At 32.8% G+C, this 11,399-nt stretch overlaps 2 protein-coding genes across 2 annotated transcripts; one reads left to right on the top strand and one right to left on the bottom strand.

Annotated features, from left to right (window-relative positions):
• On the top strand, positions 1–828 carry LOC109153216. Its single transcript, XM_019301057.1, has one exon. It carries the CDS (start codon positions 1–3, stop codon positions 826–828), a length of 828 nt encoding a protein of 275 aa, XP_019156602.1.
• A 1,774-nt stretch (positions 829–2,602) lies between these two features.
• On the bottom strand, positions 2,603–5,019 carry LOC109153691 (alpha carbonic anhydrase 1, chloroplastic-like). Its single transcript, XM_019301567.1, has 6 exons — positions 4,927–5,019; positions 4,371–4,597; positions 4,097–4,203; positions 3,795–3,903; positions 3,106–3,306; positions 2,603–2,943 (listed from the first exon to the last, which is right to left on the bottom strand). Exons 1-6 carry the CDS (start codon positions 5,003–5,005, stop codon positions 2,806–2,808), a joined length of 861 nt encoding a protein of 286 aa, XP_019157112.1. The 5' UTR covers positions 5,006–5,019; the 3' UTR covers positions 2,603–2,805.
• Positions 5,020–11,399: the final 6,380 nt, after the last annotated feature.

Genomic DNA, 11,399 nt, shown 5'->3' with positions numbered 1-11,399 from the left:
ATGCCTCAAGTTGATCTTGAAACACTAGTCTCCGCCTGTGCAGGCGGCGGAACTGACCGGAAAATTGCGTGTGAAACCTTGGCAGACGGCCGAGTCGAGAGTGATGACAAGCGAGATAATCATGATTCCGTCGACGACTACGAAAAGAGAGTAGCTCCGGATCTTCTGCCGGAATCCTTCTTGATATCGAAAGATGCCGAGTTTGATTGGTTCGACCGCAACGCTTTTTTGGAGCGTAAGGAGTCAGGCAAAGGTTTCAACCCGAATTTGAACTCAAGTTCGAATTCGAGTTCGCAGAGGTTCGCGAAGTCGAAGGCTTCGATAATCGGGCTTCCCAGGACTCAGAAGAACAACTACGCCGACTCGATGCGGAGGAGTTGCAGCAAACCGGCGAATTTCCGTCTTTTCCCGCCGCGGCGGGCGGAGTCGATGGGGAAACCGGTAGGCGAACCGTCGTCCCCCAAGGTTTCGTGCATAGGAAGAGTACGATCGAAGCGCGGTCGCCGGAAATCTTCTCCGGAGAAATTAGAAAAATCTAGAAGCGTCGGAGGGAAGGGGAAAACCGGGTTCTACTCGCGGTTAGTTTCCGTGTTCTTATCCAACCGGGGAAAGAAACCGGCGGAGTCAAAGACAGAGCAGCAAACGCCGTCAAGGAAGAGCGCGAAGGAGACAAAAAGTCGTCAAGTACCAGTGAGTATTGAACCGCTAGCTGAGCCGCCTGGTTTGGGAGGAATGAAGCGGTTCGCGTCCGGCCGGAAGTCAGAATCGTGGGGAGCGAATGAAATCAACGCGGCGGTTTCCGATGCTTTTGGTACGGAACGGCGATGAGGCGTCAAAGGGAACTGCCGTCAAAGTGTGACGTGATAGTTGAAATTTACCGTCTTTTTTCTACATATGCATAGGAATTTATTAACGTTGACATTAATTAGTGAATGTATAATGATACCCTCCAATTCAATACTAGTACTCCTATGTTTAAAATTTTGAGCTAAAAGTCTTTCTTTTGACAAATGCTACTTTACTCATCTTATCTTACATATAATAAAGCTATATGGTTTAGGAATTAATTAATGTTACAATTAATTACCAATATTAATATTATTACTAGCTATAAATATAAAATAGCCACAACATATTTTACTATAAAAAAAAAAAAAAAAAAACACAACATTTGAAAAATAAAATAGCTATTTTTTTCTCGCCCATAACAAAAGATTACATTTATTGAATTAATAGAGTTATTAAATGTTATGATATTAGGATTAAGTATTCTGATTCCCGATTAATAGAAAATATGAAACGATGCAATATTAATTAAATCTCTGGCTTTACAATGAAAGTCTATTTGATATGCTTTTGTTATTTATGGTGGTTCTTGGGATTACAATATTAATTAAATTTTCGATAAAAGTCTATTCGATATCTGAAACAATGCAATTAATGCAAGCCTCTACATATAATTTTTCTCCCTCTCAAATGCTTCAAAGAAATGGCAGAAGCGGGAAGGGATGAAGAAAGCAAATGTTGTGGGGGTGGGTCAATTATTGGACTTCAGAATAAAAAAAAATTATTTAAGCCATAAATAAAAATTTAAATATATATAAATGTATATATCGTATGGGTCTTTAATGTTTTTCTGGATGTCTAAACTTAGGACTTTTAAAAGAAAAAAATACATATGAATTATCTCCACAAGAAGTGGTCTTGAACTTATAAAATGACATTTGGGTTTATGGAATGACATGTGCATAAAGAATATATTATATAATCATATAAAAAATGTGTTCAATTAGAGTTTAAATTTACTCATACAAAATTTGAAATTTGCTTTCTAAATGTAATTATCTTAGTTATTATTCGTATTGTGTAAATTCTCTCTATAAGTTTATTTAAATATGTACATAATTAGAGATTATATTAACCATACAAAATTTTAATTGTAATTTTGTATTCTATAAAAATAATAAATACTTGACCAATGGAAGCTCAAAAATATTATTATATTAAACAATTTAAAATATTTTTTTTATTTATATTTATAATAACATAATTTTTCCCCGTGCATCGCGCGGGTGAATTACTAGTTATATATAATTGCACATTTCCCTTTTTCCCTTAATTGAGTTGGTCTTGTGGGAACATAGATTAATTTAAATATAGTACAAACTTAAATATGTCTCCTACAATTAGAGCATACTCAGAATATCTTGTAGTTTGACTAATGACCTTGGTATAGTGGCACAGAATGACTTTTCCAAATAGAAAGTTGTAATAACGATATTGACTCTTTGTACTTTAGTAGGTTGAGAAAGTAGTAGTGAAAATATTTAATATTTTTATATTTGAACATTTTTTAATTGAAATGTAAAGATGTGTATAATTTAATTCAATTTTTATATTATATTTAATAATATTCAACTAATATATCCAAGAAGTCAACATCAAGAGTCTTAAGAGTCACTATCATAATTTTCTCTTATTTGAGGGCATTGACAAATTTGAACAAGTTAATCAAAGAAAACACATACAATAGAAGAAAACAAAAAAGTAAAGAAAAAGAAAAAGTAACATATACCAATAAAATGTTTACAATATGCTCCATACTTTTTTCAATATTTATTAGCACAACAAATTCATTATTTCTAACATGGTAATACCAATGCTCGTTTATTTATTTTATTATACGTGTGTGCGTTATTAAATAAAAATTTATTAGTTATACGAGTACATACTAAATGATCGCATGCAAATACAACCATATTTGATGGAATTAAATTAAAAGGCAAAATTCATTAGGTAATTGAATCAATTATGATGATGATGGGCCTCATAAAGTTGCAATTTTCGCCCATACAAGGGTTGTACTGGCCTTGAATTTCTCTTGCATGTAGCTTCTAGCGGAGCTCTCAATGCTTCAATTTGACGTTCTGATATTGAGTGTATCTGCAATCATTTTTCGTCAAAAAAAAAAAAAAAAAAACTTTTACTTTCTTTACCAGAATATTAAAAAAAAAAAAAAAAAAAAAAGATTACATACGATATTAGTGTATGTATATTCCATACTGTTAATTGTACATATTATTATACGGAGTACTATATATATACCTTGGGAAGGACTGCCCATGTAACATGTTGAGTGCATGGGGGAGTGGTGAGAGAGCCAAAATATTTGTAATACTTGTGGCGGCTATGCAACAATTTTCTTATTTGATGCGTGTTAAGTTTGCCTAGTGGAATCATAGGTTGATTTTGTTTTGATGATGATGATGATGATTCCCTTGGCAGCTTAATCAAATGTTTTCCAATCTGAAAAACACAATTACTATTGTACGTTAAAAATAACATAATGATCCTGTTTGGTAAATGATTGTTAGCTGATAGTAGTTGTTAGCTGATTGAGTTAGAGGGTATGACTAGTTGATACCATTAGCTGATTGTAGAAAAGTGTTTGTATAAATTAGCTGTGAGCTAATAACTGTTTGGTATAATTTCTTTTCTCAAAAAATTAATTGAAAAAGTTGTTCTGAGCAGCTTTTTGAATTTTAGCATTGTGAAGTTACAAAAAGCTGATTAACCAAACACTTATATTGATTTTTAACCAAATTAAACAGTTAATAATGGTCAAATAAATCAAAATTAACTGATAAACTAACTATTTTATCAAACAGAACCAATTGTTAGTGCGCACATGAAATATGTCCACTTTGATGAGCATAATTCGAAACAAAATCTTAAGTCTATGTATGACAACATAAATAAAATAAGTCGAAATAATTTTATTAAAAATAAATAACCTTAGCAAGTGTGGGATCAGGGCGGTGGCCTAATTGGAAGAGGACTGCAATGACAGCCAGAGTGTGATCGGCAACACCAAAATGGACAAGGTGAAGCTCAGCTGCAAACCTACATATATAGATACATACATTCAATAATCATATAAAACATATCCCGTGATTAATCTCAGCTCCTTCACCAAATCTCTAGAACATAAATAGTGATCGAGGATTCTCGGGATTAGAGTATAATCTTTTTAGCAATCGGATTAAGCCATTTAATTAATTTCAAAAAGTAAACTTGTTTAGGAAGATATATATACTGCACTCCATCAATTCGGTGCTCGGACGGGGCATGCCAATGCATTTGCTTCAGTGTGTAATTTTTACCATCCAAAACAATCATTCCTGCCTCTGCACCATAACGTATCTGCATGCACAATATAATAAGACTAAAATACCCCTTCGAGATTACTTCGACCTTTAATCTCATATTAAACTCAACTACCGATCGAGTTAAAGCTAGTGTTAAAACTTGCAGCCGAATTACAAAAATTGAACAAAAATAATAAAAGGGTAGAAAAGAATTGAACTAACCCCAACATTGAAGCCATAGTTGATCAAAGTAGAATTCACAGATTTAGCATAATGGATGAGCAGTGGCTTATACTTGGTGTGAACAATAGCATTGCTGTGGGTGAGAATGTTGACTGGTGACTGTGATTTCCCCTTTGCACATTCTGAGAAAGCTGGGCTTAGGTCGGCCCATCTTCCCGGCCCAGTTGGCCCACTGTAGCCAAATTTCACCCTGCTATCATGTTCATCTGCATGCATGCATGCATACCAATTTAACCACAACTTATCTTACCGTTGAAGCAAGACCGAATATGAAACAGTAATTAAAACGGTAAAAATATGTGTGTTTTACAGCCCAAAAGCAAAGAACAAAATCCGATTTGTGGTTTGTTTGGTTTCACCTTTTCGATTTTTTTTTCCGATTAGCAAATTAAAGCAAATTCAAAGGAGATGATGAACAAACTATGTAAAACGAAGTATATATATAGTAACAGTTTTGTTTACAATGAAAGGGAAAGAGAAAGAGAAAGGGAAAGAGAGAGAGAGAGAGAGAGAGAGAGAGAGAGAGAGAGCATACTATGTAAAAGCAATGAAGAAGCAAGGGGGTTGAATATAGCGAGAAAGGCTGTTATTGCAATGAGAACAAACTTAGCCATATTCGAAGAGCAGAACTCAGAGCTGAGTAATTCTATATGCATTCTATCCCTCAATATATATAGCAAGTTGGAAAAAAAAAAATTTACTGTAAAAATCGAGAATGTTATGGGGTAGAGTAAAGGTGATCTTGATGGTTGTGTAAAGGACCTAGGAATCTCCAAAGACTTATTTTTAGAGCAAAGCCCTTAATTAGGAATATGAAAAGTGACATGTAAAAATGCCAGCTTAATGAAGACATTGAGGCACAGGAAGGATCGACTGAAACAAAAGGTAAGGGTGTGTTTGATTCATGCTGTTAGACACAAGGAATGAGAATGAAAGTAATACACATTATAGGATTTGAGTTAATAACTAATTTGGTTCTCTGACTATTGCGAAACTATCAATTTGATCATCGACTATAATCCTTACCCAATTAAGTTCTCAACTATTAAAATCTTACAGATTAAAATTCCACCCATAGGCGGTTAAATTAAAGGGCAAATATGTAATTTCACATTTCTCTATCTTCTTCAACGTCCCATGGTGTTCCCTCCCATTGCTGACAAGTGCGTGCTTCTCGAACGAGACATGAACGGTGCTTCTTCTGGACGGCGACTTCACCGAACAACAAATTTGATGGGTGCGACTAGGGGTGTAAATGAGCCAACTCGTGAGCGGTTCGGTCAACGCTCGGCTCGAACTCGGTCAAAATCGAGCTCGGCTCGAGCTCGAGCAGCTCGTGGATTAAACGAGCACGAGCCGAGCTTAGGTATTGTAGGCTCGCGGCTCGATGAGCCGCTCGCGAACCATATAATATATTATATAATATATAATATATAATAGAATTATATTATATTTAGTATATAAAAATAATATTTAGGGGAGGGAAATTAAAATACTTTAATAATTATGTATGGATAAAAGTCATAAAACAAAGTAGTATAAATTTTAAATCAAACAGGTCAAATTCGAGATTAAAGTTGAGCTCAAATTCGAGCCTAAACTCGAGATGGAATTCGAGCTCGAGTTCAGGCTCGAATTCGAGCTCGAGCTCGAGCTCGGACAATCGAGCTGCTCGACAATTGCCGAGTTCGAGTTTGAGCATCATTTTACGAGCTCGAGCAGTGCTATCATTAACGAGCACGAGCATGAGCCTACCCAGGCTCGGGCTCAGCTCGGCTCGTTTACACCCCTAGGTGCGACTGATTCTCCTCCGTCCGGTGGTTGTTGTTTGGAGTTCTCAGTTGGTTTTTGTTCCGGTGGCCACCACAACTGGCCTCCAAAGCTTCCAGTTCAAGGCAGGACGAGTTCCCCTGTTTCCCCTTCTTGGTCTCTCCATGTTTCACGGTGACCGGAGAGGAGCTTCAATGGATGGTGGTTTGTTTTTTACTGAAGCCCCTACTCCTTGGGGTCCTCGGCGACTGGTGGTGGGTGTTCTTCCGGAGATTCTGGTAGTGCTTCTTGCTACCGTCTCGTTGGGATTCTCCGGCAAAATTCCAACTAGGCGCCTCTGCAAGGTTATGGTGCTTCTCTTTCCCAGGTTCATTTCTTTGGACTGCCTCGCCCCCATGTGGATTTTTTGCGACATGGTGGCTCGCTCCTCTTTGCTTTGAATGTTGAATGAAGAATGTATGATTTTCTGGAATTGGATGGCTTTTCCGGCGTGATGTGTGTATTTTAATTACGGGGCATGTTTCTTACATACTCATAAACAAGGAAGCAGCAGTTGCCAAGCTCTGCGGAGTAGCCAAGCAGTATGATGATTGTAAGCTGTCTTCGTGAGTTGTGGAAAATTTTGCAGACAAGAATGCTTAGTTAGATGCATACATATATATATATATATATATATACTAGTTTTTTACGCGCATTGCGAGATTGGATAATGCCTAATGTTTTTCTTAAATAAGTATTTTAAAGTATATCAAGGAAAGATTATATTGGAATTGTTCATGTATAAATAATTGAATGTTGAATTTGCATATTTAAATTGGTAATTCTAAGTTTACAAATGCAAGATAATATAGTCAAGATTATAATTATCAATAAAATAATTGTATGGTATAGTTGAAACCAAATACGGGACATAAGGGAGAACAAATAAAAATTAAAGCATAAAATATTAAATATATACTAATATTGTTTGAGGAGATTCCTGCAGTATGATTTGTGGTTAGAGTTCTATTAAGACTTTAATATTAGAATTAGATCAATGTTGTAGTTATAATTCTATATTAGACTTTAATATTAGAATTAGACTAACGGTGAATTAACGGTACTTAATGGAAAAGTTAACGGATCGGATAATCATATAATTAAGGATAAATTAGGAAATTTCAAAGAAAAAATAAAATCTGAACTATTCATTTGATTTAATAATTTGACGGCCATTTTTTCTACCCAATGTTTATGATTAAATAAATATTTGAAAGTATATTAATGCAAGATTATATATGAGAAGTTCAACATAAGTAATTTAATGTCTAATTTATTTATTTAAATATGTAATTCATAGTATATGAATACAATGTAATATAGGAGATTCATTATAATTGTTACTAAACAAATTTTAAATAGTAACCAAATATTTTTGTTGCAAAGGGTTCTAATATATTTAATGAATGCACGTATATACAAGATCAATGAATAAATCAACGGTACCAGTCCTTTAGGTGTTTTGCTCAGTGTTCATTTAGTTCAACCATTACAGGGCGTTTGGTTGGAGGGGTAATTATGTGGAAAAAGAATTGTAATTCCATGGGAGTTGAATTACTGGGAATAAAGTGGAAATTTAAATTCCCGTGTTTGGTTGATAGGAATAGAATTACTGAGAATTTCAATTCCAATGTTTGGTATACATGGGAATTGAAAGGGAATAAGTAGTATAAAGTAAAAAATATCCATTATTGTTGTTAGACATTAATTTTAGGTTAAAAAAGAAAGGGGTAATTTTGACTCATCACTATCTTTTTTTCCCAGAAATTAAAATCCCAGGGGGGGACATGGGATTTTAATTTCATGAAAATGAGGGAATTGCAATTCAATGGAATTGCAATTCCCTCCAACCAAACTACGGAATTTAATGGCCTTTGGAATTTGTTGGGAATTAAGTGGGAATGGAATTTAAAATCCCTCAAACCAAACGCTCTGTTATTGTTGAATAAATTATTATGGATTATGGATAAAGAAATTCATAATTTAAGGAATTTCAGATGTAGTAAAAATTTAAAAATTTTAATTATAATGTAACCCAAAGATATTGGACGATTGGAAAATATGATATAACCCAAAGATCAAAATGCTAAAGAAAATGTTTTGATTATTCAACAGTTTGAAGCAACAATTTATTCCAAACCACTGAAAATACAAACATTACAATTTACAATATTTTCACTTAGCGTTTTTTAGAATGCTTTTCCCAAAATACATCTATATTTTAAAAAAAATATTATTATTAAAACAATTATTATTATTATTATTATTATTATTATTATTATTATTATTATTATTATTATTATTATTATGTCATTTTAAATGTTAATTTAAAAAGCTAATTTTTTAAAATATCTTTTTTACCAACCGTTGATATAATTCGCTGGTCAAATCTTCTAACGCTAACCGCTAACTGCGGATTGTCAAACAAGAACACTGCGAGGTAGTTTCTCACTTCAATTTGTTGTGTGATTTGAATACTCTCTTTGTCAACAAATCTCTCAAAGTAGTTAATATGATTGACTTTATTAATTTAAATTTTTTAATGGTATTAATAAAATACCTGGTAAATAAATACATATCATTATTTTGTATTATAATTTTGATATTTAATTAGAAAATAGTGCACAAAAAAAGATAATAGATAATGTAGTGAATATAATCAATTGATGAATTTGAATGTAAAGAATTTTTACATTGGAGAAAAATAATGACAATATAACTAATGAAATTATTTCTCTTAATTAATTTATTGATAATGAATAATTTTTTTAATAAATACATTGTAGGGACAATGTAGCGAATATAATCCGAATTTTTATATTGGAGAAAAATAAAGACAATATAACTAATGAATTTTTTTTTGAATAACTCTTAATAAAGACATCTCAATTAAACAACTCTTATTTAATTTATTGATAATGAATAATTTTTTTTGAATAAAGGCATTGTAAACACATAATTCTGAATAGAGTACTAATTATGCCAACTTTGATTGAGATGAGATTCGAACCTAAGACCATTCTTCTTATTGAAATCAATGAGTAAGTTAACGGTGAACTAACAGAAACTAACGGAAAAGATAATATTTAACGGAAAAGTTAACGGATAATTATATTCATTAAGGATAAATTAAGAAATCCCAAGAAAAAAATTAAAATCTGATCAATCTGAGCCATTCATTTGATTAAAAAAAATTGACCGCCATTTTTTTTACCCATTATAGGCCTAACTCTCTTGGGCTCTTATTAGTATATATATATATATATATATATATATATATATATATATATATATATATATATGAGTCATCAGCTTGATACAATGCATGCAAAAGTAGCAATTTAATAATCTGATATTCATGTTGACATTACTCCATATATATCTAACCTCGAATGGTAGAACAGTCATTAAAGAGAAATGTGAAATTACATAATTGCCCTTCAATTGCCTTAATTTTTTTTTTTTTTGTATTTTTTTTTTGAAAGTATGTTTTAAAACCTTTATTATGATTATATAGTCATACATAACTAAACATCAATATTAGTAATCATTACAATTCCATCATACTACGAAATACGCAAAATGCTTTCACCAAAACCCGATCATTCCAATTACCAAGTATTTGATTCTTATTTCGATTCTAATTCTCATATTTGAACCAAACATACCCTAAATGAGAAGAAGAGGACGATTGTAGTTTTCATGAATCTTATTTGGGGCGATAATTGTTTATCAGTTTAATAGAAATTTGATTATCTATCAAATAATGATTATAATGTTTCATGTGCTATGAACTATATATGGTGGCTAATTTATGTCCTATGTTCCATGAAAATGGGAAACATAAAACAATAAATGGGAAAAACTGCATTTTCAAAAATATACGGTGTATATAAGACTAGTTTTTCACTTGAATGGGATAATACCAATGTTTATTTTAAAATAAGTACTTGTGAATGGGATAATATCAATGTTTATTTTAAAATAAGTATTTTAAAGTATATCAATGCAAAATTATATAACAAATGTTCATGCATAGATAATTGAATATTGAATTTATTTATTTAAATCAGTAATTCAAAGTATACAAATGCAAGATAATATAAGAGATTGATCATAATTGTTATTAAAATAAATGTTTACTGATAAGTGCATAATTGTTCATATTTATACCCCATGTCTACTCCATATTTAGCATTGTTTTGCTTATGAAGTGTGACAATGTTGTTCAAAATGATCTTTATTTTGCTCATTTGATCCATTATGCACAATTCATTATCTTTGAGTAGAAATGAAGAATTTTAGATCATGTTGGATGCATTTGGAGTCAAGGGGAGCCAAGGTGAAGCTAAGGAGATGGATGCAACACTTCCAAAGTAGCCAAAGAGTTATATTTTCAATGGTGTTGATCATATGGACAAATTAAACCAAGGCAAAAGTGGAACAAGTTGAAATTCTCGCATGGATTGACCACTATTCTGTTTTCGGGCCATATCTCGGTCTAGAAATATCCAATTTATGTGATTCTTGTCCCATTAGAAAGAAGACTCAAAGAGCTACAAATTATATTCAGACATCAAAGCCTAAAAAGGAAGACACAGGGGTCGAAATTATCCTTGAAGTTGAAGTTCCAAACTTACAATTCAAAACTGACCACTGTTTGTTTTTTGGACCATATCTCAGCCTAGGAATGTCCAAATGAAGTGATTCTTGCGCCATTGGAAAGAAGACTCGAAGGGATACAACTTCCATGAAGACCATAGTTCCAAAATCTGACGTTTTGAAGGCCAAAAGACACGGCCAAGTGCACGGCCGTGTCTGTGGCCGTGTATTTTCTGTGCATTCCAGTAGCTACTGCTGTTTTGGACACGGCCAGGGACATGGCCAGGGACATGGCCATGTCCCTGGCCGTGTCACTTCTGCTGCAACTTTTTAAAAACTCTGTTTTTTGTCATTTTTGCTTGGTTTTGACTCTTGTTAAAACCCTAGACACTCTCTTTCATTCTCCTTCATATTTTTAGGTTAGAATAGACTTAGATTTATATTTCTTAACACTTTTGAAGCTTGTAATCTTGGATTTGAAGCTTGGATTCCAACATTTCAAGATTCCACCATCCATTTTCAATAGAGATGTTTTCCTTCCTTTTATCTCTTTCTTTTGCAAGATTTATGTTTGTTACTTATGCTTTTGTGTTCTTT

This window comes from Ipomoea nil, unplaced genomic scaffold, assembly GCF_001879475.1.
Source record: "Ipomoea nil cultivar Tokyo-kokei standard unplaced genomic scaffold, Asagao_1.1 scaffold0268, whole genome shotgun sequence".
Classification (NCBI taxonomy): Eukaryota; Viridiplantae; Streptophyta; class Magnoliopsida; order Solanales; family Convolvulaceae; genus Ipomoea; species Ipomoea nil.
Note: the sequence above shows the minus strand (reverse complement) of the source record. Positions and strands in the feature narration are given on the sequence as shown.

Coding starts and splice junctions, on each gene's coding strand:
- LOC109153216 (XM_019301057.1), top strand. CDS start 1: ATGCCTCAAGTTGATCTTGAAACACTAGTCTCCGCCTGTGCAGGCGGC.
- LOC109153691 (XM_019301567.1), bottom strand. CDS start 5,005: ATGGCTAAGTTTGTTCTCATTGCAATAACAGCCTTTCTCGCTATATTC. Junction 3,904..4,096: donor CACCGAATTGATGGAGTGCA/GTATATATATCT, acceptor CTATATATGTAG/GTTTGCAGCTGAGCTTCACC. Junction 2,944..3,105: donor CATGGGCAGTCCTTCCCAAG/GTATATATATAG, acceptor AAATGATTGCAG/ATACACTCAATATCAGAACG.